Source organism: Serpula lacrymans (assembly GCF_000218685.1).
Source record: "Serpula lacrymans var. lacrymans S7.9 unplaced genomic scaffold SERLAscaffold_9, whole genome shotgun sequence".
Taxonomy (NCBI): Eukaryota; Fungi; Basidiomycota; class Agaricomycetes; order Boletales; family Serpulaceae; genus Serpula; species Serpula lacrymans.
Genome location: NW_006763298.1, coordinates 1,178,641 through 1,206,385, shown reverse-complemented (window position 1 = coordinate 1,206,385; position 27,745 = coordinate 1,178,641). Strand labels below are relative to the sequence as shown.

General features: G+C 46.4%; 11 protein-coding genes across 11 annotated transcripts; 4 read left to right on the top strand and 7 right to left on the bottom strand.

Annotated features, from left to right (window-relative positions):
* Nucleotides 1–229: 229 nt before the first annotated feature.
* SERLADRAFT_439821 (uncharacterized protein) lies at nucleotides 230–3,160 on the bottom strand (the record flags this gene model as incomplete). The annotated part of the gene is made up of 11 exons (XM_007320247.1): nucleotides 230–392; nucleotides 455–573; nucleotides 628–869; nucleotides 921–1,043; nucleotides 1,099–1,174; nucleotides 1,232–1,381; nucleotides 1,443–2,523; nucleotides 2,600–2,675; nucleotides 2,743–2,771; nucleotides 2,828–2,910; nucleotides 3,002–3,160. 11 exons carry the CDS (start codon nucleotides 3,158–3,160, stop codon nucleotides 230–232), a joined length of 2,301 nt encoding a protein of 766 aa, XP_007320309.1.
* Nucleotides 3,161–10,691: 7,531 nt separating this feature from the next.
* SERLADRAFT_439819 (uncharacterized protein) lies at nucleotides 10,692–11,054 on the bottom strand (the record flags this gene model as incomplete). Its single annotated transcript, XM_007320246.1, has 1 exon — nucleotides 10,692–11,054. The coding sequence occupies one exon, from the start codon at nucleotides 11,052–11,054 to the stop codon at nucleotides 10,692–10,694; it is 363 nt and encodes a 120-aa protein (XP_007320308.1).
* Nucleotides 11,055–11,638: 584 nt separating this feature from the next.
* SERLADRAFT_439818 (uncharacterized protein) lies at nucleotides 11,639–12,148 on the bottom strand (the record flags this gene model as incomplete). Its single annotated transcript, XM_007320245.1, has 2 exons — nucleotides 11,639–11,812; nucleotides 11,882–12,148. 2 exons carry the CDS (start codon nucleotides 12,146–12,148, stop codon nucleotides 11,639–11,641), a joined length of 441 nt encoding a protein of 146 aa, XP_007320307.1.
* A 1,520-nt stretch (nucleotides 12,149–13,668) lies between these two features.
* SERLADRAFT_394026 (uncharacterized protein) lies at nucleotides 13,669–14,461 on the top strand (the record flags this gene model as incomplete). Its single annotated transcript, XM_007320244.1, has 1 exon — nucleotides 13,669–14,461. One exon carries the CDS (start codon nucleotides 13,759–13,761, stop codon nucleotides 14,335–14,337), a length of 579 nt encoding a protein of 192 aa, XP_007320306.1.
* A 1,206-nt stretch (nucleotides 14,462–15,667) lies between these two features.
* Nucleotides 15,668–16,894, top strand: SERLADRAFT_471748 (uncharacterized protein; the record flags this gene model as incomplete). Its single annotated transcript, XM_007320243.1, has 2 exons — nucleotides 15,668–15,911; nucleotides 15,968–16,894. 2 exons carry the CDS (start codon nucleotides 15,744–15,746, stop codon nucleotides 16,775–16,777), a joined length of 978 nt encoding a protein of 325 aa, XP_007320305.1.
* A 234-nt stretch (nucleotides 16,895–17,128) lies between these two features.
* SERLADRAFT_471746 (uncharacterized protein) lies at nucleotides 17,129–18,374 on the bottom strand (the record flags this gene model as incomplete). The annotated part of the gene is made up of 7 exons (XM_007320242.1): nucleotides 17,129–17,335; nucleotides 17,391–17,454; nucleotides 17,515–17,542; nucleotides 17,616–17,873; nucleotides 17,930–18,001; nucleotides 18,056–18,289; nucleotides 18,344–18,374. 6 exons carry the CDS (start codon nucleotides 18,225–18,227, stop codon nucleotides 17,285–17,287), a joined length of 645 nt encoding a protein of 214 aa, XP_007320304.1.
* A 69-nt stretch (nucleotides 18,375–18,443) lies between these two features.
* SERLADRAFT_471745 (uncharacterized protein) lies at nucleotides 18,444–19,110 on the bottom strand (the record flags this gene model as incomplete). Its single annotated transcript, XM_007320241.1, has 3 exons — nucleotides 18,444–18,671; nucleotides 18,715–18,965; nucleotides 19,029–19,110. The coding sequence occupies 3 exons, from the start codon at nucleotides 19,032–19,034 to the stop codon at nucleotides 18,458–18,460; spliced, it is 471 nt and encodes a 156-aa protein (XP_007320303.1).
* Nucleotides 19,111–19,347: 237 nt separating this feature from the next.
* On the top strand, nucleotides 19,348–21,045 carry SERLADRAFT_471742 (uncharacterized protein; the record flags this gene model as incomplete). Its single annotated transcript, XM_007320240.1, has 5 exons — nucleotides 19,348–19,442; nucleotides 19,534–19,585; nucleotides 19,644–19,992; nucleotides 20,074–20,647; nucleotides 20,703–21,045. 5 exons carry the CDS (start codon nucleotides 19,386–19,388, stop codon nucleotides 20,823–20,825), a joined length of 1,155 nt encoding a protein of 384 aa, XP_007320302.1.
* A 504-nt stretch (nucleotides 21,046–21,549) lies between these two features.
* Nucleotides 21,550–21,880, bottom strand: SERLADRAFT_394013 (uncharacterized protein; the record flags this gene model as incomplete). Its single annotated transcript, XM_007320239.1, has 1 exon — nucleotides 21,550–21,880. A coding segment is annotated over one exon (245 nt), but the record flags the coding sequence as incomplete, so codon positions are not given.
* Nucleotides 21,881–23,916: 2,036 nt separating this feature from the next.
* SERLADRAFT_471738 (uncharacterized protein) lies at nucleotides 23,917–26,254 on the bottom strand (the record flags this gene model as incomplete). Its single annotated transcript, XM_007320238.1, has 6 exons — nucleotides 23,917–24,007; nucleotides 24,058–24,817; nucleotides 24,868–25,418; nucleotides 25,472–25,775; nucleotides 25,831–26,133; nucleotides 26,212–26,254. 3 exons carry the CDS (start codon nucleotides 25,771–25,773, stop codon nucleotides 24,327–24,329), a joined length of 1,344 nt encoding a protein of 447 aa, XP_007320300.1.
* A 117-nt stretch (nucleotides 26,255–26,371) lies between these two features.
* On the top strand, nucleotides 26,372–27,491 carry SERLADRAFT_471737 (uncharacterized protein; the record flags this gene model as incomplete). Its single annotated transcript, XM_007320237.1, has 7 exons — nucleotides 26,372–26,405; nucleotides 26,504–26,792; nucleotides 26,846–26,930; nucleotides 26,986–27,001; nucleotides 27,055–27,116; nucleotides 27,164–27,359; nucleotides 27,420–27,491. 5 exons carry the CDS (start codon nucleotides 26,646–26,648, stop codon nucleotides 27,259–27,261), a joined length of 408 nt encoding a protein of 135 aa, XP_007320299.1.
* Between the last annotated feature and the right edge of the window lie 254 nt (nucleotides 27,492–27,745).

Genomic DNA, 27,745 nt, shown 5'->3' with positions numbered 1-27,745 from the left:
GATCTGATAAGAGCATACAATATTTAGATTGACCCCTTAGTCTTTGAAACATGATCATGTCTGATGTCGTGCTTCACAATAGCGCCTAAGTCCCACAATGTCGTAAGTTATACCATCAATAGTACTATAGTCCTTGCAAACAGGTCTGCTCTCAGATTCTATTCATTATCCAGAGATTAAGACCTGAAGTCAACTCTACACATAAATATGAGCAATCGCGAAGATACCACTACTTGCTCTTTTTTAGCTTCTTCTTCTTGGCCCCATCCCCGTCGTCACCTACCCGGCCAGATTTACCTGCGCGCTTGTTTGCCACACGTTGCAGCGCCCGCTTCGTTTCCCCATCTGGGAAAGAAGACAAATCGAAATACACCGAAGCAAACTCCAATAGCCTGTGTAGGGCATTAGCAAATAAAACAAAAGACTATCGCGACCAACGAATCATCCCACTCACCACTCAGGGCGTACATCCGTTACCGTTCTGATATATGGTCGTGTTGTCAAAACAAACTCATTAAAAATTACCCAGTCTGGCTGTGCATCAAGGCCACATGATGGATGCAGTCCAACAACCTAAGCATGCTCCTAATCGGTACCTCAACAACAACATGATCAGATATCACGTACTTGGTTGTCCTTGACTGTCAAATAGTTCCCTTTGTCGCCCTCCTTGTGGGCTACCTGCATGAAAAAGCCACATACAAGCGCTTGCCGGACTGCCAGGTACAATTTGTTGGGGTCCACGATGGACACAAGCTCGACCTCAAATCGCTCCATAGTACGCTTCAACTGGTCCCGAACGTTCTCGGCCTGTGCAAGTGCTCGGGCAGAAAGATAGTTGGTCCAAGCCCAATTCTTATCATACTTGTCTATGAACATGATATCAGCTTAGAATATACTTCGGGAAGAAGGGATCGTACTCTGTATGTAATTGTTATATACGTTGAGCATGGTCAAATGATCACCATCTGGGACAGTGAGAAGGGCTTTCGCGGCATCTGCCTCCTTCCGTTGGTTGTTTGGTCGTAGCCATACATTTGGTACTGCAAAATCAGCAAGTCAATGGGCGGGGGACATAGCTGTCGAAGTATAACACACCAGACAACATTGCGGTGATAGTTAATATTTCATTGCTACACTTGAACTCCGGACTCACAATTAGCATCTTCGCCAACTATACGTAGAAAACCGTTATTTCGAGTACGTCGACTAGTTCGATATCTTTGCGTACCTGAGGATCTAGCGGGAATTCCGCCATTATGGTACCTAGAGGCGTTAGGTTACCGTCATCATCCAATGCCGCCAAATAATTCAAGAGCTCCAATGCCCGCATTAAAGTCTCAGGTGCTGGAGCGTCTACATAGTCAAATTTTACAAGATCCTAGCCAGATAAATGCACACCGCTTCAGTACGTCAAAAAAGTGTCATGGAGTGAGCCTTACTTTAATCCCTAACTTAACCAACTCTAAGACAGTATTTGCAAGGTTGCTTCGTAAAATCTCGGGGTGCGTTTGCTCCTCCAATTCTGACATAAAATCTTTCTCCGTGTACAACCTGAAACATTTCCCAGGTCTAGTACGACCAGCTCGTCCCGCCCTCTGCTGCGCTGACGCCTTAGATATCGGGCTGACTAGCAAGCTCTCCACTCGGATTCTCGGGTTGTAAACCTTCTGCTTCGAAAACCCAGGATCGACAACATACACTATTCCATCAATGGTGAGCGATGTCTCTGCAATATTGGTCGAGACTACGATTTTGCGCCCAGGGGGTCCATCAGGAGACCGTGCTGATGGCGGTGGGTCGAATATCCGCTGCTGCTGCTGTGGCGGCAACGACGAGTACAAGGGGATGCAGATAAGAGGACCCACAGAGTCTGGGTCCTGGTTTACCAGGTCATCTGCTTCGAGTTTGATCTTGCGGCACGCATCTTCGATCTCTTCCTCTCCAGTAAGGAAGAGCAACACATCTCCGGGATCCTCGGCTCGATGTATCATGAGAACAGTACGAATTGCTGCTTCAACATAATCCGGTTCTGGTTCTTGGGTGTAAAATACCTCGACAGGATGTGTACGTCCCGGAACTTTGAATAGTGGCGCTGCCGTATCACTTGTTAGGCCAAAGTATTTCTGGAACTTGAGTGCATCTAGTGTCGCAGACATGATTATAATTTTGAGGTCTGAACGTCTTTTGGCCAAATCTTTTAGGAGACCCATCAGGATATCAGTGGCGAGAGTGCGTTCGTGAGCCTCGTCGAGGATGATCGTTGAATAGCGATCGAGGCTAGGATCATTCATTGCTTCCCGGAGAAGCATACCATCCGTCATGTATTTGAGAAAAGTAGTGCCAGGCTCAGTCATGTCCTCAAAACGTATTGAGTAACCGACTTGTCTCCCAAGTTCAACGTCCATTTCATCGGCAACGCGTTTAGCCACTGACATGGCTGCTACTCGACGAGGCTGCGTGCATGCGACCAATTTTCCCTTGGTGTGAGGTAAATCCGTATAAGCGACAAACTGTGGTATTCTAATAGTGAAGATAGATTTCTCTGTAAGCTATTGTTCAAAGATGTTTGAACAACGGAGGTAGGTCATCAACTCACTGTGTCGTCTTTCCTGAACCAGTTTCACCGACCATCACGATGATCTGATTACTGGTGAACTGTATGATTTCATGAGCTCACGAACGATAATTTCACATGAGACATGTCAGACGAGGATGAAAAAGACAGTAGTGCTTGCTAACAGGCGTTGGTGTCCCCTACACTCCAGCGTCTGTAAGATGCAAAAGAGTACTCGCCATTTTATAGAATTCATCCATCTGTGCATACACAGGCAGCTTCTTGCGTGCCTCCAAAATCTTCCTATATTGCGGTGTATGTGGTAGCTTTGTGAATGCATTGATATCGTGATCCTAACATAAAGTGACCGTCGAAGCTTGTCTCAGTTTCCAGGGAACATAACTTCCCAGCATAGATAAGAAGCAAAAATATATGGATATTTACCAAGGCTTTCCGGACTTGTGGTCCAGTCACTTTTCTTGGTAAAAAGCCGAGCAGAGGTTCTTTCGCACTTGCTGACCCATTGGTTGGGGGCATATTGTGTCGGCGCTCATTGGGGATCGAGTGGGCCAGGTAGGAGTTCTCTTTGACACTATTTGACATCGTGCTAATGTGCTTTGAACACGTCAAGAGGTGTTACAGCGCTTTCCGAAAACCTTGGCTGCGCCAACTTCGCTCCTCTGCAAAACGTTATATAATAAGCTCGCACGCCCCAAAAACGGAGGCACCTGGATTTCTTTTGCCACGTTGAAACATAGTTGAACTCACCCTTATCGCACACGTGTACACACCCTCAACCATTATCATGGTCTCTCACTGCAGAATGTTATACAATTCACTACAGTAGCAACCACAATCAAGAATGACATTGTTTTAACCCTTTCAGAGGTTACGAGTCAAGTTGTTTGGGTTTGGTCAAGACAAAAGACTCGGACTTTAAGAGAAGATCTGTAATATTCATGATTATGTACCTAGCCTGAACAAGACAAAAGACTGGAAATAAAGTATGAGCTAAGTACTTGTAAGTTTAACATAAAAGGATGTCACCTCAGACTTTGAGAGAAGATCTGAGGTGTCTGCCTGACAACAACAGTGTATATATGTGAAAACAGAAACAAAATTTCTGATGCTGTATATTGGGTACATGGGCCACCTCAATCACTGCACCTTCCCATTTTGGTGCCTGCACCACTTCTTATCTATGCACCACACCATACAATGCTTGTGAGTCTCATGTACATGTACTTCCAACACTCCCCCTCAAGCTGTACAGAGTCCAAGTGTGCTTGCAAAGTGATTGACCTTGAATGAGGGCAAAGCTTTTGTGAGTACATCTGCCATCATGTCTTCAGTTGGGCAATAGTTGATCTTGACTTTTCCATCTTCAATAGCATGTTGGATAAAGTGATAATATATGTTGATATGCTTGGTGCAGGTGTGACACTAACTGTCTTTAGATAGTGCAATCACAGATTGGTTATTGCAGTGTAGCTCTGTTGGAGGTAGGTCTTCTCCAAATCATTTGCTGATGAACATCCACATCCATGTAACAACCAAGAGTTTGTTACCCTGGCGCACAACTAGGACAGGCAAAGAGTGGAGAAAATGAGAAAGGGATAAATCCCTTAGACTTCAACAAGTTAGTTGTGAGGATACAACAGGAGGACTCGCTGAGGAGTCTCCTTGACCTATTGGGGTATATATACTACTACAAGTTTATTTGTACATATGTACTGTATAGTTGATAAAGGCAGTGGCTGATGATGTCATGGGGCCTAGCCCGCATGACCAGCTCCACTGCATGAGAGAGTTTGTGTCTAAAAGAAGAATAAAGGCGGTGCTGTGCAAGAAAGTGGAGTTAGAATGAAAAGGAAAGTGCCGCATGGCATGAAGTGTGAAAACTACAGTAAAAGGTTAAAGCGGAGAATGAAAATTAAAGGAAAGGTCCAAAAATTGTGTTGTCGTAACAATCCACAGAATCTTCTTTGTTACTGTAGAAATTATATTACATAAGAGAACTTTGGAGCTTTGCCCAAAGTTTTATTCTGTGATTATAACCAGCCTTTTGTGGCTATCATTAATTTTCACATGGTATTTACATCTGTCTGTTATATAAGAAGCTTTGCACCTACATTATTACAGCATGCATTTGTAACGACCAAGAGTTTGTTACTCTGATGCACAACTCAGACAAAGCTGTAAAGGTAGTGAGTGTAACAACCTAGAGTTTCTTACTCCGGCGCACAACTCAGACAAGCAAAAGAGAAAGAGATGAGGGAGTGATTACCCCTTAGGATTCAACAAATTAGTTGTGAGGATACAACAGGAGGACTCGCCGAGGAGTTTCCTTGATCTATTGGGGTATTTATACTACTACAAGCTATTTGTACATGTGTACTGTACAGTTGATGAAGGCAGTGGCTGATGATGTCAGAGGGCGCAGCCTGTGTGACCAGCTCTACTGTGTGAGATACTAGTATCTAAAATAAGAAGAAAGGCCGCGTGGCACGAAAAAGAGGAGTTTGAACAAAAGGGAAGGTGCTGCATGGTACCATGTGTGAAAACTATAGAAAAAGGTTAAAGAGGAGAATGATAATTAAAGGTCTGAAAATGTGTTATCGTAACAGTGAGGGGAGTGGTTACCCTTAGGATAGGACCAAGTTAGTTGTGGGTAAACAACAGGAGGACTTGGTGAGGGGTCTCCTGGATCTATTGGGTATTTATACTACTACAGGTTGTTTGTACATATGTACTATATAGTTGATGGGGGCAGTGGCTGATGATGTCATAGGGTGCAGCCCATGTGACCAGCTCCACTGTGTGAGATACTTTGTAGCTAAAAATAAAAAAAGGCAGCGCAGAGCGAGAAGGTGGAGTTTGAACAAAAATAGAAAATGCTGCATGGCACAGTGTGTAAAAACTACAGAAGAAAGTTAAAGAGGAGAATGAAATTTAAAGGTCCAAAAATTGTGTATTGTAACACTACCCCCCTCTAAGGCTTGACTTCCAGGTGAGACCAAGTACCAGAGGTAGTATCAAATTTTTGGGCATAGGTTGAAAAAGGGAATTAAAAAGTGTTGAATCAATGCCTCTAAGCTTCCTAGGAGCCGAGGGATTTTTAGAATAAAATTTGCAAACAGTGTCGTGGGAATTGTCCAGATGGGTTTCTGGTTCCCATGTTCTGTCCTCGTCTCCATAGCCCTTCCATAGGACTAGGAACTCTAATTTTCCATGCTTCAAGCGTGAATCCACGACTCGTTTGACTTCAAACTCTTTCTCACCTTCCTGGGTGACTACAACCGGTCCGGGCCAGTCCATGCACTGACCCGGCAGCAGCCCTTTGTAGGGTTTCACACGGCTAATATTGACCGTGGGTACTACCCTCATCCATTTTGGGAGTTTCAGCTCCACTGTATTGGGTTTAACTTCCTTAATCTGGTAAAGGCCAATGTCATGCACCAAAGTTGATTGGTAGCATGGACAGGTGTCAATAACGAAGTGAATATTCAAAAAGACTCGCCTTTGCGCCACACAGGCACAGTGCCACGTGGAATAGTAATTAATATTGCCTTTTTCAAACTTGTGGCTGATCAGCACCACCTCTATTAGGCAATCCAGTCACGCTCACCTTTGCTTTTCCATTCGGTACTTTTGGCATTTTGGCATTTTGGCAAATTTTTGCGTCGCCACTGGCTACACATTGCATTGCGCCCTCGCTTTTGTCGTTTCCTTCACTTCCCTTCCTTTGCCTAGCCCCACCATGGGTCCCTTACTCTCGTTTTTATTCTCACCCGACGGTCATTTCTGGATCCCCATTTTAGTTCACCTCCTCGTCACCTCCAGCCTCCTCCTCCTCGTCTTCTTTGCTCCCCCACCATTTCTGATGTCACCACTTCCTATCTGCTTCCATTGCCAATCCGTTGACTACCACGTGCCACTGCTGATATCAGCAAAGCCCCGGCGGCCAGTTCAAATAGGGTAACAGGTCCATCTTTATGACGTCGATCTACCATCATATACTATCAAAACATCGGTCGCTCGTCTTGCCTGGTTGGAGTGTGGGTGGGTAGTTTTTGAGCTGGAGAAGGTTCATCCCCTTGTGTCGCCCATGTTTGTTGCTGTCCCATTCACTTGAGTACACTTATCTTTTGTCCATTGTCTTCGCTACAGCTACACCTACCACACGCTGCCTGGGACTCACTTGTTCCAAATTGGAACTACTCCTCTCCCTCCCTCGTTTGATCAGGTGGTCCAACACAACCAGTCCATTGGTAAGGCCATGGAACTGTCGGATTTGGACTAGGTGGTGGACCAGTGGCTCCAGTTTCTTTTTCTTCAGCAGAACATTCATTTACAGTGCAATTATTTTTGATTTTTGAATCATTTTTATGGACACATATTTTTTAGAATGCCTGACTGACAATAAAGGAACTGTGTTGATACTGATAGTGTTTTGCCTTGCCCTTTTTTTACTGCATCTTCCCATGACATCATGATTTTCCTGCTCTCCTTTTGCTATTGGACTTTACTTTATGGCTGTACAAACCTGTGACATTACTCACAGCATTTATTGTTCTATCCCTTTCTTTTCCTTTTTTTGACAATCTTATCCTGTACTACCTACGCAGGATTTGTCAGCGTACATTCCTTCCTTCATGTTCTTTCTCATTCTTTTTGCACAGCTATACTGTGCATAGCCTACTTTTCTTTTACTATATAAACCCCTGTATTTTACCTTGTAAAAACAACAAGAACTCAAATCCAGACTTCTTCTCTAATCTCAAGTTCACTACTCACTACTACTTGTGATCCAGTGTGATCACAACACTTCCCACTTCTACCACTGTCAACTACTGTCATTGTCACTCGTCACTTTTGAAAAGTGATTGTCATCCCTTTCGATTAGAGTCCTTCTGAGCACTACAGTCTGTGCGTCAGGAGCCTGCTATCACTGGGAACCTCGTCATATTGTCATTCTCAAACCTACCTTGTGCTACGATTAGCAAGGTAGTGCTCGTCTATACTCGTCACAAAGCCCCTATCCTTCTATAAATTCAACTATCCCTCCTCCTCAAAACCCACACTCATACACCTCTGGGTTTTACTTTGAAGGATCTTTATACGTACCACCCCACGAACAACCAGACCACTCCACTGTTCTAGGAGGCAAAGCCCATAAACAAGTTCCGTGGAATCTGGGAGGATTGTGTGTTAGTTTGTTTTGTGTGTGGTTTTCTAACAGCAGTTCTCATCATCGACAGCGGATAAACATTTTTAACCGTGTGCTCATTCACGTAATGATAGTCCATAATCATGCGCTTCTTACCATCCTTTTTAGGGATGAAGAACACCGGGGATGTCATAGGGCTTTTGGAAGGTCTGATGTAACCCTTCCTAAGCTGTTCGTCTATGAAACTTGATACTTCATCTCTTTCTGAAGCAGAAAGTGGTATTATGTGTCCTTTTCTCGGTTTGAAGGCATCCTTCAATTCTATAGCATGGTCCCAGGGCTTAGCCTCTGGGAAGCGCTCCAATTTATGTGTAGAAAAGACTTTCTGTTACGATCTCTATTTGGACATTTAAGGACTACTCATTTCTTTTTACTCATTGGTTATACCATCGGACCGATGACTCATTTCCTTCACGTACACTTCCGTTCCTCTCGCATTCACAGTACCTATTATAGTACTTAGTCCTCAACAGATGGACCTGCCCTAGATAGGACCTAACTCCTATCACCGATTCCTTTCCATTATAAATACCATGTAACAGCAGTAGTATTCTCTAATACGATTCTACGCAGTTTACGCTTACAAAGCTAGACTCCTAAGATCAGACTTCTATTCAGAAGAAGACCAACTCCCGTTGGAAAACCTCCACTCAGAACTATGTTCTTGAACTTGTCTTCGGATAAGTCTCTTTACAAACCTCGACAAACCCTCAGACTTTGTTAAGCACTTCGTGCGTAACAAAAGAATTGTATTCTAACCAGAAGTCCCACCTATTTAGGTTTGGGAAGAAAAAGTTGACAAGACGTCGCAACGACCAACAACCAGATCCCAGAGAGCAAGAGGAAGCTCAGACAACCCACAAACAGCAACCCCACCGACGTCATCCCGACAAGAAAGGATAGCAGCACCACCTCCCTTTCCACAACCAGACATAACCCGACTCCACAGCAGAGAACAAGCAGACGCTTTCTACGAAGCCAGAACACGTTGGCTACAGTACTACGCAGGAAGCCACCCACAGCTACTGCCCACAACACAACACGATCCCCCAGTAACCGTAGAAAACCTCTACGACGAGAACAACTTTGAAGAGTTTGCAGCAAGCGGCAACCCGATGTCGATGATGAGAACTGCTGTTAGAAAACCACACACAAAACAAACTAACACACAATCCTCCCAGATTCCACGGAACTTGTTTATGGGCTTTGCCTCCTAGAACAGTGGAGTGGTCTGGTTGTTCGTGGGGTGGTACGTATAAAGATCCTTCAAAGTAAAACCCAGAGGTGTATGAGTGTGGGTTTTGAGGAGGAGGGATAGTTGAATTTATAGAAGGATAGGGGCTTTGTGACGAGTATAGACGAGCACTACCTTGCTAATCGTAGCACAAGGTAGGTTTGAGAACGACAATATGACGAGGTTCCCAGTGATAGCAGGCTCCTGACGCACAAACTGTAGTGCTCAGAAGGACTCTAATCGAAAGGGATGACAATGACTTCAAAAGTGGGAAGTGACGATGACGGCAGTTGACAGTGGTAGAAGTGGGAAGTGTTGTGACCACACTGGATCACAAGTAGCAGAGTAGTGAACTTGAGAGTAGAGAAGAAGTCTGGATTGGATTTCTTGTTGTTTTTACAAGGTAAAATACAGGGGTTTATATAGTAAAAGAAAAGTAGGCTATGCACAGTATAGCTGTGCAAAAAGAATGAGAAAGAATATGAAGGAAGGAATGTACGCTGATGAATCCTGCGTAGGTAGTACAGGATAAGATTATCAAAAAAAGGAAAAGAAAGGGATAGAACAATAAATGCTGTGAGTAATGTCACAGGTTTGTACAGCCATAAAGTAAAGTCCAATAGCAAAAGGAGAGCAGGAAATCATGATGTCATGGGAAGATGCAGTAAAAAAAAGGCAGGCAAAACACTATCAGTATCAACACAGTTCCTTTATTGTCAGTCAGGCATTCTAAAAAAATATGTGTCCATAAAAATGATTCAAAAATCAAAAATAATCGCACTGTAAATGAATGTTCTGCTGAAGAAAAAGAAACTGGAGCCACCGGTCCACCACCTAGTCCAAATCTGACAGTTCCATGGCCTTACCAATGGACTGGTTGTGTTGGACCACCTGATCAAACGAGGGAGGGAGAGGAGTAGTTCCAATTTGGAACAAGTGAGTCCCAGGCAGCGTGTGGTAGGTGTAGCTGTAGCGAAGACGATGGACAAATGATAAGTGTACCCAAGTGAATGGGACAGCGATGAACATGGGCGACGCAAGGGGATGAACCTTCTCCAGCTCAAAAATTACCCACCCACGCTCCAACCAGGCAAGACGAGCGACCGATGTTTTGATAGTATATGATGGTAGATCGACGTCATGAAGATGGACCTGTTGCCCTATTTGGACCGGCCGCCGGGGCTTTGCTGATATCAGCAGTGGCACGTGGTAGTCAACGGATCGGCGACGGAAGCGGATAGGAAGTGGTGACATCAGAAATGGTGGGGGTGCAAATAAGATGAGGAGGAGGAGGGTGGAGGTGACAAACAAGTGGATTAGAATGGGGACCCAGAAACGACCGTCAGGTGAGAATAAAAAGGAGAGGAAGGGGCCCATGGTGGGGCTAGGCAAAGGAAGGGGAGTAAGGGAAACGACAAAAAGCGAGGGCGCAATGCAATGTGTAGCCAGTGGCGACGCAAAAATTTGCCGAAATGCCGAAATGCGGAAAGTACCGAATGGAAAAGCAAAGGTGAGCGTGACTGGATTGCCTAATAGAGGTGGTGCTGATCAGCCACAAGTTCAAAAAGGGCAATATTAATTACTATTCCACGTGGCACTGTGCCTGTGTGGCGCAAAGGCGAGTCTTTTTGAATATTCACTTCGTTATTGACACCTGTCCATGCTACCAATCAACTTTGGTGCATGACACCGATATCCATAGGAGCACCCTGCCCTGGCTGCAGCCCGAACAGCTTGAACCCGTGAGAGTGATTATGTTTTTGGTTTGATGACCCAGGGCTCCTCTGGGAAAGGTCATTTTTGGTGGTGGTCCCGCCACCTTGGTGCATTTTGTAGAGCTCTATGGCCCTACCAATTTTACAAATTTCTTCTGCCGCGTCTGAAAGTTTGTCCTGTCTCATATCCTGCAGGTAGAGTTGTTCTGCAATGTGGGGGTTCACATTGCGTTCCAGCAGCTCTACTGCGTGTTCATTACTGAGCCCTCCTTGGACGGAGAGGGCCAGGAACCGGGTAATGTAATCATCAATCCTCATGTTTCTGTCAGGCAACAAATACAAAGCTATATAACAAAGCCCAATGCCTGGTCAAGTCCTTGCTGGAAGGCGGTGAATCAGGGTATGAGGATGAAGAGTATCGGTATGAGCGCAAATCCAAACTAATATTGAACTAGAGAACAATACATCGAGTATGTACTTCTCTATATAGTGAACGGCGATGGTCAGACCGAGAAAGGGAAGTACTGAGAAAGTGGTCTGACCAGCTAGCTAACAAATAAGAAAAAAGGAGAAAATGGTCTGATCTATCGTATTTACTAATCGTATGAGAAAATGTATTGGTAAGGGATGTATGATTGGCTGTATCAGTAAGCCCATGAGAAGGCGCTGACTCACAGCCTTCTTCGCTTATCAATATTCCTCTGAAGTATTCCCAGACATAGCACTGGATCGTGGCTATGTCATCTGGATATCTTCTCGAGGATCGACAACAAGTCTACCTCGTTGTAGGTACGATAGAACGTGAGTGTGAAGAGAGAATAAGAAGAAAAATGATAAAAGTAATAAGACACCTGCTGTAATCTCTAGTCCAAGGGCAAGAGGAGTGACGGGGATCGAGTCTGCTAACCACGACATGACGGGAATGCGATAAGAAAAATCGATTCCTCACAGTTTCCTTGCTTCAAGGATCGGATTTGCTGACACGCCCAGTCTCGCTCAGCTTGCAGTTTGAAATATTTTTCGATCTCAACTTTGAGATCATCCCAGGCAGGCCACACTCCCGCGGTGTAGCACTCCTGCAATCTAACTTGCGTGTATCGACCCGCCACAGGTCCTTTTAGTCAGGATAGCACTGCTGTTGCTACCTCAAAATCATCAGCAAATGCACCCCAGTTTGCCTTGACCCAAATCTGGAGTTTGATCCACCATTCGGCGAATTGTGCTTGTTCTCCTTCAAAGGCGCCGGGGTCAGCGACAATTTTGACTTTTTTATTGAACTTCTTCTCAACCAAGGGGGTTGCTGCAGCAGCAGGGGCCGCTTGCAGCTCGGCAAGTTGCGTAGTTAACGCCAAGATCTGTGCACGCATGTTGTGCAGCAGAGCATTGACGTCGGTTTGACTTTGCAACGACATGTCGACTTGTTCTCTTGGTAAGGTAAAAAAAACGTAACTGGGGGTCCCCACTTGCTATCTGCAGATCTACCTCTTCCCAGCTGAGTATTGGATCTCAATCTCCGACTACCCACACTATAGTATTTGAAAATGTACATAAAAGTTATAGTATGAAACCCTGGTCGGAACGGTTGTCAGGGGGTGGTCCACTTATTAGGCTGTCAACCCTTCTCCAGACTGGCGGAGGCAAGTGCCCGGCCTGGTCAGAGGTACTTGAAAGAGAAGTTTTGTATCTAAATTCTAATCAACAGCGATTCCACACCGACTGCTGAGCTATAGTACTCCCCTTAACGCTGGGGGCCGTGTATCGATGGTATTGTCTCTTCGCCCTAAGCACTACAAGGCTGTCGCGAAGAGCGCACCTATCTGCTATGTAGGATATTCCCAAACAATAACCAAATCTCCTTCACCCTGGAGCCCGTGTGCCCAGTGGGACTTTTTTTTTTTTTTGCACAACGTGCAAGAGAGTAGAAGAGCAAGTCCTAATGTAACAACCAAGAGTTAGCTACTCTGGCACACACAGGAACACACTATAAAGGTAGTGAATGGGGAGTGGTTACCCCTTAGGCTGCAGAGAGTTTGTTGGTTAACAACAGGAGGACTTGCTGAGGAGTCTCCTTGATCTATTGGGGTTTATATACTGTTACAGATTTGTTTGTATGTATGTACTATACAGTTGCTAAAGGCAGTGGCTGATGATGTCATAGGGCGCAGCCCGTGTGACCAGCTCCACTGCGTGAGAGACTTGTAGCTAAAAATAAGAAGAAAGCAGTGCAACGCGAGAAAGAGGAGTTTGAACAAAAAGGGAAAGTGCCGCATGGCATGGAGTGTGAAAACTACAAAAGAAAGTTGAAGAGGAGAATGAAAATTAAAGGAAAGGTCCGAAAATTGTGTTATCGTAACACTTTGTATTTTTGCCTTGCAGTATGAAAGCCATATACTTAATTGATACATTATTGATACCTGGATGCCCCATGATACATGACCACCCACTAGAAGTAATTGGGAGCCTTATTGATGGCAGGAATGTGCTGTTTTGTGACCGCTACAGGAACAGGTAAACCAGCACTTTCATTCAACTCATGCATGTTATACAGGCTCTCTCTGAATATTTGATGCTACACTTGAAGGCCAATTGATCATATTGAGTGAAGTACTACAGTTCAAAGCCTGGTGCTGGTTGTGAGTCGTTGGAATACTACCTTGGTTGGAAATGAAGCAGAGAAAAATATTAGGGACTAAGATTAAAGCAAAAGTTTGCAGATTTACTGTTCATTAGTATTGTACCATTAAGTGGTGGTGGATATATATACAACCTGTAGGCAAAACAGGTTGTTGTATGTTCATTTCAACGTTCAACATTAACAAACTTGTGGTAGTGCTGCCGCTCCATGTGACAATACCATTTTTGGAAGGCATGCCGTGGATGCCGCGTTTGTTTGGCTGCTTGATGGGAAGAGATTCCCGTACGACGGTTACTTGGGCGCGTTTGGAAGCAGACCATTGATAGGAGGAACGACTGTCTTCCTCCTAAATGGTATGCCTAGGGGAGACTAACCAAGTGCCACAGCATGGAAACACTCAACTGTTGGATCTACGGTGAAGACGTTGAAAGCATCTTTACTGTCAACATCTCAAGTTCAGAGACTGTCTACAACCTCAAAGAAGCCATCAAGAACAAGAACTCCTCACAGTTCCGTGATGTGGAAGCAAAGTATGTCGATCTCTACTCTATTTGCCTTTCTGACGATGAGCAACTGGAAGGCACGCTTAGTCGGTGGGATCATTCAGAGGAAAGGAAGCTCAACGGATGGTACAAATTATCAACCCTTTTCTCCGAGTCTAAGGAAGGGGTGTGGATCATCATCGTCCGTGCACCCAGTTCCTGTACGCATTTATCACTGTATGCTATTACCCTTCTGACGGCAAACTTTATGACTGTGAGCTCGCGTGGAAGCGTTAAGATATTGTGGTGGTATGGAGAAGCTGGGTGTGGAGGATCATTGGAGATGAAATCGAACCGAAGGGCGTCTATAACGAGCAATATAGCTTTTTTATGGGTAGCGAGAGATGTGCAGACATCGTGCGAGCAGATGCTCGAGTCTGAAAGTGATAGACGATTGAGGAGAAAGCCTTTTGTAAAGAGATAAATCCCTTTGTAAAGAGATAAATCCCCGCCAGGTGTACAAAAAGCACCCACAGAAGGAGGTAAATCTGCTTGGACAACATGAAGTTTCATGCGTCTTTCCGAAACACTACAGAACACCTTCAACTGCACCAACCCAGGGATAGCCAAAGCCCGGTCTCGGTCTACAAAGAAGGAAAAGGCGTAGCACGTGATCCATGATAACCACCAAGGCGGAGTCGCCACACACGCGCGCACCGTCTTTCATCGTTTCATTCAGTCCAGCCAAGTGCCACAACATGGAAAAGCTCAACTGTTGGGTCTACGGTGAAGATGTTGAAAACATCTTTCCTGTCAACATCTCAAGTTCAGAGACTGTCTACGACCTCAAAAAAGTCATCAAGAGCAAGAACTCCTTCCAGTTCCGCGATATCGATCTCTACAAAGTTTCCTTTCCATATGAAGGACATGATTCCCTTAAAGGTATGCTCAGCAATCTCACCAGTCCCAGTCTGGAAAATCCTCTGGAGGCGGGGCAGCAGTTGTCAGATATTTTTACGCAACCGCCTGCCAGAAACCAACTTCACCTTATCATTGGTATGTGGCACTTGCAATTCCAACTCAACCTCAATCATGATGATCATTCTCTTCACATTACCAGACGTGCTTTCCATTAAATTTTGGATGCGAGGGGCAAATCTTGCGGGTTTCATTAAAGTCACAATACCAGCGGAGGCCGATATTGGCGATCTCAACGCTTCGATCAAGGCGGCATACAGTGCCCCCTTTACTGACTTCAGAGTTTACAAGGTTACAGCAAACAACGATGACGAGCTCCACGAGATTCTTGGTGCTACAGGATAGGGTCAAATCCTGCAAGAGACTAAGATTCTGAAGGAGGTCTTCGATGACGTCCCTTTTCTTCAGATGCCACGTGTTGTCGTCGAGCTACTCGATGAAAGTAAGCGAAAAATATGACGGTATTGACTCGTACTCACTCGAGCTTAACGAAACCTCCTCCATTGTCTTATCATCACATAGGCAATGACGATCCGATCACGACTGCGCGCAAGGCATTCCTAACATCCACTCCGAAGGAGAGGCCTTCAAACACTGGCACCCCATCTACATTTCGGACACGACAGCATGATCCACAACGACTTAAATCTATGCCCTGTGGTCGTCCCCGCGAATATGAGGAAACTATCCCTGTGACCCTCTTACATCCTGTCTTTGGCCAGTTTCTTGATGACTGTCAGACTATTGATGTAACAGCTGAGGATAACAGTTTCATTGAGCACCTCGCGACAGCCATGTCGGCCTTGTATGGCGACGAGAACGAACGGGTTGAAGCTGTTGACATGGTATTTCAAAACTACCGCTTCCACTTTACCATCAACGAAACCCGCTGAATACCTGACGAATGCAGAAATGAAAGTCAATGGTCATCGTTATGTGATTGCCGAATTCAAAAACGAAACCGGGAGTACATCAACTGAGCCGTATTTCCAAGCCATAGGATACTACCTAGACTCGACGAGAGAATACGCTCTCAAATTCAGCAGGTCCCCTTTGCCATGCCTCCTTCTTACCATTTTTGGTTCGTCCTCGCGTCCTCTACCGTTTCTATGGCGAGCTAATTGGTTCTTTCTGCAGGGCCATATATGGTGTTTGCCGGTGCCGCATGGAACTTGCGTCCGACAGTACAAATCTTGTCAACACCTATTGCGTTTCACTTTCATTCCACCGATATCCACAATCGACTTACCGTGGCACGTCACATGGCCGCTTTTCGCAAAGCTGCCGAAAGGCTGAATGAGTATTACGAAAACCTGACAGAAACCCCTGTTCTTACTTCCGCACCGGTCCCCCCTCATATGTTCGCGTACCCAACGAGTTACATATCGCTTCACAGCAATACTCTGAAACATTTCTGGTACGTGATAGAACTGGACTCTGACAAGCTCGTCTTCTCTGGAACTGAGGACGAAGGCGATCATATTTGTATTAAATTCGTTCAAACTTATTCGTGCGATGTCCATAATCACTTTGCATCTTTGGGATGTGCCCCAGCCTTGCGAGGGTTCGAAAAGATCGCCGGTGGCTGGTTCATGGTGGTCATGGACATGCTCCCTGACGACTTTGAGATGCTGAGTGCCCGCACGGGACGGCTCCCCCTTTCTGTCTTCACCGATATATCCGCAAAACTGGAAAGTCTTCACGAAGCTGGTTACGTCCATGGCGATATTCGCGATACGAATATTATGGTGTCCAAGACCGACAAGACACGGTTCATGATCATCGACTTTGACTGGGCGGGAAGCATTGAGGAGGCGCGCTACCCAGCTTGCGTCAATTACATGGACATAGTAAGGCCACAAGAAGCTCGCGACGGGAAAAAGATCTTGAGGGACCACGACAATTTTATGCTCCAAGTCGTAAAAAGATGGAACTTCATGGATTAGGTATATTTTATTTGTATCATGATGTAGCAAAACCGTCATGTTGAATGGCGTCCATTCTATATGGTTTTTGTAATTCAGTAAAGGTCCAGGCTAGAAATGATAGCGATTTCGATAAAATTATCTCATGTCTCCCTAGTGCTGAACCTACAATGTGGGGTGGGTAGATGCATTGAAGCGTCTATGTGATTAAGGCAGATCATTGTGTATGTTGCGCATTGTAGGTTTTGATCTGAATGTGCTGGAGAGCACATGTTACCGTATACATCATGAATCTTAATCTAACACACGCTGGTAGGAGAAAGAGCATAGCACAGACTAGGAATTGGTCTGGTTTCACTACCGTTCGATACATTCATTGTTCGATATAATTTTGAATTTATAATAACATGAGCCAATGGGAATCATGCATGTTACAGTAATATCATCGAGCAAGGACATGGTATAGTGCAGTCATATTGTTATACCTCGTAAACGCAGCTTATTATGGGCGGTTGACAGAATGGCTCATCAGTACGCTCCTTGCGATCCCTGTTCTCTCTGGGTAGGTTCACAAAGATGCTGCACCCAGTTTTAATGACCATACGAAAGCGACAGAAATTTATTGCAAACTTACGTTGAATCTCATCGCGTGCTCTAAGCCTCTGCTATATGTTTGCTGACTGCAGTCGTATCCATATCTACAGACGTTCAATTATGATCGGAACGCTCTGAGTGATGGGTTTGGCATATAAACGCACTGGCAATCTTCCTTGATAGTCACCCCATCTATAATATGAAATATAAATATAAGAGAATTCAAATAGTATGGTTTCGATAGCACCAGCAGCAATAAACATACCTCTACGTTTACGGTTGAGCCACCAACGAAGTACAGTATCTCTGAATAGCTCGGTAAGACAATCATAGCAAACCCAGTCTTGCTTAGACAAGTTTAAGTATGGATCCTTCTTGCTGTCGAACATTTCATCCATCAAGATAGCATAATCTATGTTGCGTAAAGTCTGATTGAGTTGTTTGTCCGACTGGTTTTGCAGCACTTTCCCGGGAACGTGAAACTGCAAGTCAGCAATAATATATCCTCTCAGATAGTCCCAATCTGCGCAGACCTGGTCATGACATGATATGATGGCAGCTACGTTCAGATTGACACACTGGTTTCGTTATACAAATTGACGCCTTGTTTTATGCCCGGAAGCCATTGATAATCAGATGTGCATTGTCGACCTGTCAACAAAATATAAGAATAATAGATTCCTAGTGCAATGACCACTAACTTACACTTATCATTCTCTCCATTTACGCGATCCAAGATGAGCTTCTCTAAATCTTTTCCGTACGGTTCATTGGTCACCTGACGTTCTGTGTATAGTTCTTTCAATGGTCCTGTAAGAAACTTCTCGTAGGGTCCATCATCATTAAGATAGCCCAGTTGTAATGGTTCTGTGCTCATTTCCTCGTAACATTGAAGGACGGCATGTGGACCAGCAAAGAGGTACAACCCTTTGAAATCGTCTGCGGTGATATGTTATATGATGGAATGAAGTAGAATTAGACGTGGATACAAACAGACTTCTAAAGAACCGATAAGCTTTCCTTCCGCAAAAAGCGCCCAATTTGCGATTCCTTGAAGGAAGATCGCAATCCTACTGATTTGGTGCAAAGCTTTCGTCGTGAATTGTTTCAAGAAAGCCTTCTGTTTTGCTCGATATTCCATAAGATCTGAGTACTCGCAGTTCTCGGTAATCGGTACGACTGGGACACTTCCCATCCCATACAAGTAGGACAACAGCCAGACGCGATACATGACGCGCTGAAAGCGCCAGGATTCGACAAACGAAAGCTTACTGGTCCGCGATGTTCGATCCTTATGCCTGTTATGCACGCCACATAAGACACAGTCAATCCAAACCTTACAAGGAGGCACCCCCAAACTGTACCTCCAACTGAACAAATGCTCCAAAGCCTTCACAACTTGCGCATTAGCACTGAGCAAGCGCTGCTCTTCGCGAGTGATGTCCTTGTCCATGACATTGTTCTCAGCCGGGAGTTCTTCTAGCTTGCGTTGTTTGAGATTAGAAGCCTGGCACCTGGCTAGTCTGAGAGCTTGCTGCAAGGCGGGTCCAACCTCCATGTAAGGGCTGGTAGAGTGAGACGGGGCTTGATAGACGTTATCATTTGAGCGATTCATCTTGGTGGTAGATTAGAAAGGAACCTGGCAGAATGCACGAGGCTTGGACAAAGTTGGACCCACGGGCATCCAAACAGCCACTCAATTCAACGAAGCCTCGGCGACTCCTATGTAACGCTCGATACCGTGGAAGCCTTGTGGATGCATGGGGGTAAAATGAAAGATTAACGTGTTGTCTTTACATATAGTGATGGGGTATGATATCTGCAACAAAAATTGAGCATGACATAGACGCACTCGAGAATATTGTAAACGACTATTAGTACTAGTAGTAGAAGTTGACTAGAAGTCAACAGTAAAGGGAGCGCAGTGGTGCCACCGACCAAATAAACATACTCAAAGCGGTCAATGAAAACCTTAGCTCAGATGACTGGCACCATTTTGTCCTCGTCGTCGAGAACAAGCACCAAATTTCAGACCATGTCGGCTCCTACTCCCTCCGCAGATGGCATAGGTATTGCAAACCTCCCTAACCAGGTGCGTGTTTGTTATAAAAGCTCAATGTAATGTAACACTAACATGTCTTTCTTTCTTCTCGCGTCCATCAACCTCCATCTTCTCAATGTAGAGGCACAAAATCGTTGCCAAGCGTGGTGCACACTTCACCATGATGGTCGTCGGTTTGTCTTGTCTTGCATTCTTCATCCCATTTCCCCTTCTCTAAACTGAATTTCTCAGGTGAATCTGGTCTCGGTAAAACGACCCTCATCAACACGCTGTTCTCGACCGAGTTGTCCCCGAACAAGAACTACTCCAAGCGTCATTACAAGCAACTCGACAAGCTCACCGAGGTCGAAATAATCAAGGCTGAGCTTGAGGAGAAACAGTTCAAGGTCAAGCTCACTGTCATTGACACCCCAGGATTCGGTGACTATGTCAACAACCGCGACTCCTGGTCTCCCATCGTTGATTTCATCGACGACCAGCATGAAGCGTATATGCGTCAGGAGCAACAACCTCAGCGTGAAGAAAAGACAGATCTGAGAGTACACGCTTGTTTGTACTTTATCAGGCCAACAGGACATACGTCAGTACTCGTCATCGCTTGATTCTCTCACTCCCGAATTACCTACTGATCGATGTGATTTTGACCGTTTCTCACATCTAGGCTAAAGCCTCTGGATATCGAAATCATGAAGCGTCTCGGAACTCGTGTGAACCTCATCCCTGTCGTCGCCAAGGCCGACACTCTAACCCAAAACGATGTTATCGTTTTCAAACAACGCGTTCGCGAGGTCATCGCCGCTCAGGGCATCCGCATCTACCAACCTCCAGTCGAGAGCGACGACGACAGTGCCGCGGAGCATGCCCGTATGCTCACCGGCGCCATCCCCTTCTCCATCATCGGCTCCACCGAAGACGTCCAGACAGCTGACGGGCGCGTCGTCAAGGGTCGTGAATACCTGTGGGGTGTAGCAGAAGTCGAGGATGAAACTCACTGTGATTTCAGGAAACTGAGAAGTCTGCTTATCCGTACGCACATGCTTGACCTGATCTCAACGACGGAGGAGCTGCACTATGAGAACTACAGGCAGCAGCAGATGGAGACGAGGAAGTTCGGTGAGCCGAAGGTGAAGAAGGTCGACAACCCCAAGTTCAAGGAGGAGGAAGAGCAGCTCAGGAGACGCTTCACCGAGCAGGTCAAGGCAGAGGAGGCGAGGTTCAGACAGTGGGAGCAACATGTAAGTTCTCACTCAATAAATCTACCGTATACTTATCATAAGTCGCACCCTATAGCTTATCGCAGAGCGAGATCGGCTCAACAAGGATTTGGAGATGGCTCACAGTGCGATCAAGCAACTCGAGGCCGAGCTCGACAACTTGCAGGCTGGATACAATCGTGGCAGCGCAAGGCGATGATAGCTGGCTTGCATTCATTTTTTACGGTTACGATTTTGTGTTTACTTTCTGCACAAGATCATGTTTTCTTATACCCTAAAACATCTGCTTTGTTGCCTGATACACCGTTTAGTAGTTAATCGCATCCTCGATGGGATCGATCGCTGCGATGTTCCTTTCACTCTGCGTATTGATTTGACAGTGGAATTGATAATAATATGTTGTTCACTTGCTTGGATTATGACATGGAAGTGAACACGGAAAGTTATCACAACATCGACTAAAGGAACATAATTCGACGCGTGCATCATGTAAATCCATCAGTAGATGTATTGGACAAGAAGGCCAACCTTGACCAATTTGGTATGCTACAAATCCTCCACGAAACGTTCAGCCTATTTCAGACGTATACCTTTGAAGCTTCCCATCCACTTGCTTGCTTGCTCCACAATACTTACCTGTGAGTGATCAACACTCCCCGAGCACTCGCGGCGAGCCCATGCATAGATAAATGATGATATCAAGGCTCAACCACACCTCTCACGTTCCCCGCCATCGCCTTTGCCAACTCAGGCCCATGCTCCATCGCAACCACCTTCTTCCTCTCATTCCTCCTCCTCTGTCGTTCCGCCATCTCGCGGTCATCGACTTCTCCTCGCTTCTCCTGCATGACCTCCACCATATCCTGTTTTCTCGCCTTCTTCTCGGCCAACACCGCGTCAATGACATCAGGCGCCTCGTGTGCGGGCGGATAGGGAACTACCTCTCCCGTATCATATCGCTGACGGGTCCCAAAGTCATTGAGCGCATACACGTCATATGTCCCGCGAGTTGAGCGTTCAAATGCCTCGCGTACCTCGTCTGCACGAGCGTACCACGACCCGACGCCTACCCCAATCATCCTCTTCTCTTGCGGAACCGGGTCCCCCAATCCCTCACCCATGACTGCTCTCCCCCGCTGCCCAGACTCAAAACGAATCCCAATAAATCCACCTCGTTCGCCGTCCAACAACCGGCCCATGTCTCCAGCGAGTCCCGACATTCTTCCCAATCTGAGGCACCGCATCCGCGCAGAGTACGACGGACCATGCTTTCTGTCTTCAGGAGGAATGCTCGCATAGAAGGGCAGGCCTTTGGGCAGAGCCCGCGAGAGACGTGCTAGAGTGTTTCCCAATGGACGCGTCGATACGGTGAGTGTCAACAATGGGCGGTAAAACGGCTTTTCCGCTAATGTGGGGAGGTAACGCTCCCGAACGGGAACAGGCGCGGTGACCTCCATGGCCCGTCGAGCGGCGGTAGTGTGAATACCTCTCTCTCCCGTTCCCTTCTTTCCTTCTCTGGCCTTCATCCGACCAACTGCGTTGCTCATCCCTCCCTCCAAGCTAGCACTGTCAGAGTATTTGAACTCGTGGGCTGGTGTGGGGGGTACGAAACCGCTGGGATGCTTGACTGTCCCGTCCGGCTCCCGTACCTCGAATGGGATCTTGTGGTTCCTCGCCCTCGTCGAGGCACCGCCAATGGTGCTGAGAGAGTCCAGGTCCGACTCCAGAACACGCTCAGCAACAGCCGCAGTCTGCGCCGCGGTATCCTTGAGCAAGTCACGCTCCTGCTCTTTCCAACGAGCCACATCGGAGGAGCTGGAATGAGCTGCCGCAGAAACACGATCTGTGCTGGGCACGACGAAACCGCTGGGGTGGACGAGTACTCCATCAGCATCATAATGCTCGACTGGTATCTTTGAGCGGAGACGACGGGTGCTGGCAGCGACTTCGTCGGATAAGATAGAGTCGGAAAGGTGCTGCATGAGAGCAGCTTCTTCGGAGTGGCGTTCGCGCACTGCCCTTGTCTGGCGCTGTGGATCGTGAGCGCGTTTTTCAGCAGCCTCTACACCGGTGCCTGCGGTGTCGGCAGGTGAGGGGGGCGTGGTAGAGGCGGTAGCCGTCCTCGACTGTGACCGCTGTTTGTGCTTTAGATAAAAGTCGGGTACGATATGATCTTCATTGTAAGAAGTGGGGCGAAGAACACGAGCTGAAGAATGGAAAGCACGGATCTGAGTTGACTGTGAAAAAGGACCTGGCGCTGCTGCAACAAGTTTAGCGACGTTGCCCTTTCGTACAATGTCCGAGTCCTGTTCTGTAAAGGCTTCAGCATTGTCGTAGAGACTAAAGTCGGCATCCCGTTCGTTGATTTCTCTGAGAGTTGCCTTTGGGTCTTCGTCTTTAGCCCACCACTTGACTCGTTTCTGGGTTTTCTGGGGAGCCCATGGCCAGCGGGCGTTATCCATTGCCTCGAGGTGATCGAGGGAGGCTCTGTCGGAGTTGTATTTCTGGAGGACATTGGGGAAGTCGGACTCGCGGCAGACGCCGACGATGTGCTCGAGGGTGTCGGCACGGCCGGGACCGTGTTTGGAGTAGTATCGGCCCTCGAGAAGGTATACGGTGTGTGGTTGGTAAGCCGACGGGGGAGGCGACTCGTAGCCCTTGTTGAGGGAGTGGTACCGGCCGCCTTTGGACCAGTAGAGGGCGCGGAAGTCACGTGGGCGGGTGAATCCCCCCATGTAACTGGAAAGGTGTCAGCGCGAGTGGAGGGCAGAAACAAGAGACGCACGTCTTGACTGGGGTGAGCGAGAGAGTGATGTCCATGCGCTCGTCACGCTCAGCCTTGTCGATGCGTCGCTTGATGATGTTCACCTGCTCCTCTGCGCTCAGCACATGTGGCCGCTGGGTGGTCTCTGCAGCGGTGTTTGTTTTTCTGGGCTGCTTGGGCCGTGCGGTGGATGCATATCGACGACTTGCTCTCGGAATCATCGCTGCTGTGTTTGTAGTCAGAACCAGAACGGTGGCAAGCGCCCGTCGATGTGAGAAAAACACTGCTCCTCTGTTTGGTTGTGCTTGTCCCCGCCTATGATGTCATCTCCCGCTACCCCACTTTTCTTCCTACCACCTCCGAGTTGCTACGGCAAATAGACCTGAAGGAGCCTGCTATCCACATGATTTCACTAGCCTGTGACAATAGCAACCTATCCTCGTTCGAGTATCCGAACATTATTCACATGTTATCAACATGGTCTGCCCAGTTTTCGTCGCAAAATTTGAAGCAAAACATACAGACCACCCACTAATATCTAGTCACAGTGAGCCACGTCTACACTCTTACCGTCTATCTAACACTCCTAGTACCGTCTCATAAAGTCCCTTTTGTCCGTAAGCCGATCATGCTATCTATCATATATATGTCTCACCAGCATGCTCAGCACGCAGGCAAATGGTATTGTCGCATCCATGATCGCTCGTCTTACAAACCCACCACCGCCTTGTGTGCAATCACGCTCGAAACCCTGCAAGAAACAGTACAAGTGCATCGTCGATCATCGCATATCACAGGCGGATATTTATCTACCGTAACGCTCTTCGCTCATACAAACCATACCCCTACAACATATAGCAACAGACTAGCATATATTCTGCTCTTGATGCTGAAATCGTTATGTATCATCACCTTCCTGAATCATCCGCAGTCCTATTACCATGGTCCAGGACAACGGCGATGCAAGTGTAATCCCAATTTGTGCAAGAAGCCACCACTGACCACTGTAGGGGCAGTGAGAACAGAGACTTTGTCGTTGTCCACTTGTTTCACCAAGCCCAAATGATAAGTTCCAAGCACTTTACCGCCGGCATCTTTCGTATCAAGTGGCCAGATGTTGTGGATTCGAGGGTTGACGACATCCTCATTGCATTTAGTCACAAGCAATCGTGTGGGAAGAACGTCGCACTTGATTGTTACGGACAAGTGGTAAGCTTGGTTGTAGATGGCTTTCATCTTCGTCGACAAACATGTAGAAAGCTTCTCTCTCGCTATGTTGTCCACTGAGTACAATTGAAAAATAATGCCGTACAGCATGTATTCTTCTTGGGGTGTATATTCGGCAAGAAAAGCCAAAGGGTCAGGGATTTGTCGAGGGACATGAGATGCTGTGATAGCGCGCCAACGCTGGGCGATATGCCATGGTTCTGTGCCTCGTCATAATGCTTATATGATATAAACTATGGGAAGTACATACCGGTTCTCAACAATTTTTCAAATAGATGATCAAGCATCTGCACCTCGAGAATTGCTTCAGAGGTTGTGGAAGCTACTTCAGGGGAAGTGTCACATGGAATAAATGGTGCTACAAGAGGCTGAAAGAATAATTGATGTATGTGATTGTTGACCGAGGAATGCATGTAGGCATCAAGGAGATATTGACGAGCACCTGTGACAAGAGGATCTTGCTTAAGTGCCCATAGGAGGGTGTCTATGGGCGGCGGGGGCTCAGACTGGTGTTTGGTGATCTGATGCAGTGAAGCAACAATGTCAATGACCTCTGAGACCATGTGATCTATAACTTCACTTAGGTCACTAAGTAACCCCTGTATGTCGGTGTCCGGTATTTCGTTGATCACGTGGTTGAATTCTTGATCCTGTATGCCCTGTTTGCGCATCCGAGAAGACTCCTTCTGCTGCTTGGACTGTAAAGTAAGTTCGGTGTTCCTCTGACGGAGGAGATCAATTTCCTCATGCAACTCTTGTATGATGTTGTCTTTCTCTGCTGTCATCAGTGCGGAAGCTAGGCTGGGAAAACAGTAATCTAGTGATAACATAGACACAGTCACGAACAAACGTACTCAACCTGGCTCTCAGTCTCGTCTGTCAGCTTCATATCTGCACCATCGTGCGGTATGTGCTTTGTAAGCGGCTCTGGGTCACGGTCTTGTTCAGATTCACTACTGGGGACAATGCTCATATCTGCATCATCATGGTTCTGCGTGCTTGATACTTCGCTACCTGCATCCGTCTGGCTCGGAGCACAGCAGTACTCTTCTCCTGTGGTTTGTTCTTGTAGATCTGTCATAGCGATTCTGGTCGACGACCCTTCTAGTTCTTCGGCACTGGACATTGGGGTCCACTTGGCAGTCTCCAGTACCATCGCTGTGATATAGTATTAATATTGTCGTCTGTCCCCAGACCTCAGGCTGTCACCCACCGAGTATGAGGCCTCGAGTTGTGGAAACGTGGGAACAATAGAACCAGCTTGCTGAGTTCAAGGGCGAGATGAGGGTTGGACTCGGACCCGAACGTTGAACACTACATTGAACATTGACGGTCGGACTGCTTAGACTATTGTTTCTGTCAGTCGAATTCTTCTTCCGTTCTAAGCCTGTCTGTCAGTGTTATGAGAGCCAACAAGAAAGGTACCACTCGATCAAGATCCGCATGGAAAGGGTTGAGTAGTTTGGTCGTGTCTATTGATATCGGCACGACATGCAGTGCTGCGTCATATTGTATCCTTGAGAAAGCAAGGGTTCCAAAATTTATTCAAGTAAGCGTTTAAGTGATGTTGGTTTTTTGAAGACCGTCGACTGACAATGTAGTACCATGCCATCGCACTTTTAGATATTGACTTGGCCAAAGCTCGGAATAAGCCTGCGTCTGACTCCAAAGTCCCATCGGTACTATACTACAGCAAACAAGGAATATTCAAAACTGCTGGTGCGGACTGCGACGATGACAATACTTGTGTAGCAGCGGAAGAGAACGGTTGGCATCGAATAGAATGGTAAGTCATATGTGCACAATGTGTATGTAATGACGGCAGGAACTCGAAGACTAAGTTTGACTGTTTATTAACAGGTGGAAGCTACACTTGCGGCCATCACACCTTCCTATAATCCGAAAACTGCAGTTACCACCTCTTCCGCGTGGTGTAACAGTTGATCGAGTGTTCACAGACTTCTTTCGTTATATTAAAGCACAAGTCAGAGCTTCGATCATCACCGGTCTCGCTGGTGGTGACCAAAAATGCTCAGCCCCGGTATGTATGTGGTTTTAACCACCCCAAACGGATGGGAAGGGCGGCAGCAAAATAGCATGCGGCTGGCGGCTATCGCAGCTGGGCTTGTTAGCGTCGATGGAGGTCGAAGGGTGAGCTTTGTAACGGAGTCGGAGGTGCGTAATCTCTGCCATGATCTCCATGGTTTTATGAGACAACGTCTCTTCAGGCAGCCGTGCTGTATGCAGCTAGTACTGGAAATATCGATGAATGGCTGCAGGTAGACACAGACATTATCGTTTGTGACTGTGGAGGTAATTTGATCTCAAGTGCAAGTGCCATAATCGTTTACTTATCGTCATAAAATAGGTGGGACGATAGATATCACGTTCGTTCCCTACTGCTGGGCTGCAGCGCCCGATATCTAATGACTTCTATCAGCGGGTATACCATCATGGAAACCAAACCCCTTAGACTTAAGGAGTCAATTGCGTCTAGTTGCAAGTATTATCACCGCATTTAAATACTAGACTGCTAAACAAAATAGTAGGCTACTTGAATGGGGGGATGTTTGTCGGCAAGGCTTTGGAACAATTCTTACAACGTTTTTTCTTTCGATATGTACTATGGCTTTTATTATACTGACTCAACCGTCATTAGGTCGCTTGAAAGATACTCCATGGAGTGCTCATGACGGTATTTCAGAAAGTGTTCAACGCTTTGAAAAACAAGCCAAGAAAACTGTGCGTAATCAAACATTGTGCTTTCGGTATCTGCTATTTACCAATGAAGCTCGAAATCAGTTCGATAATATTGATGAACACATTTGGCTTCCACTACCCATAGCAGGCGACAATGGGTTGCCCATTGATATACCAGAACTTCATATTCGTTCGGGAAAAATGAAGATTTCAGGGTTGATTATACTATTTCTACAGCTCGCTATCCTGTGTCATTGACCTTTGTTTCAGAACTGACGTAGCATCATTTTTTGACCCGACGATAGATACGATCATACAAGGACTTGAAACTGCGCTGAAAAACGGACTTTGGGCGGCTGACGTATGTTCGTATCACGTCTTCTCTTCCCGTATCTCATCGTCTCGTGTTCTATGCAGAAAGTCGTACT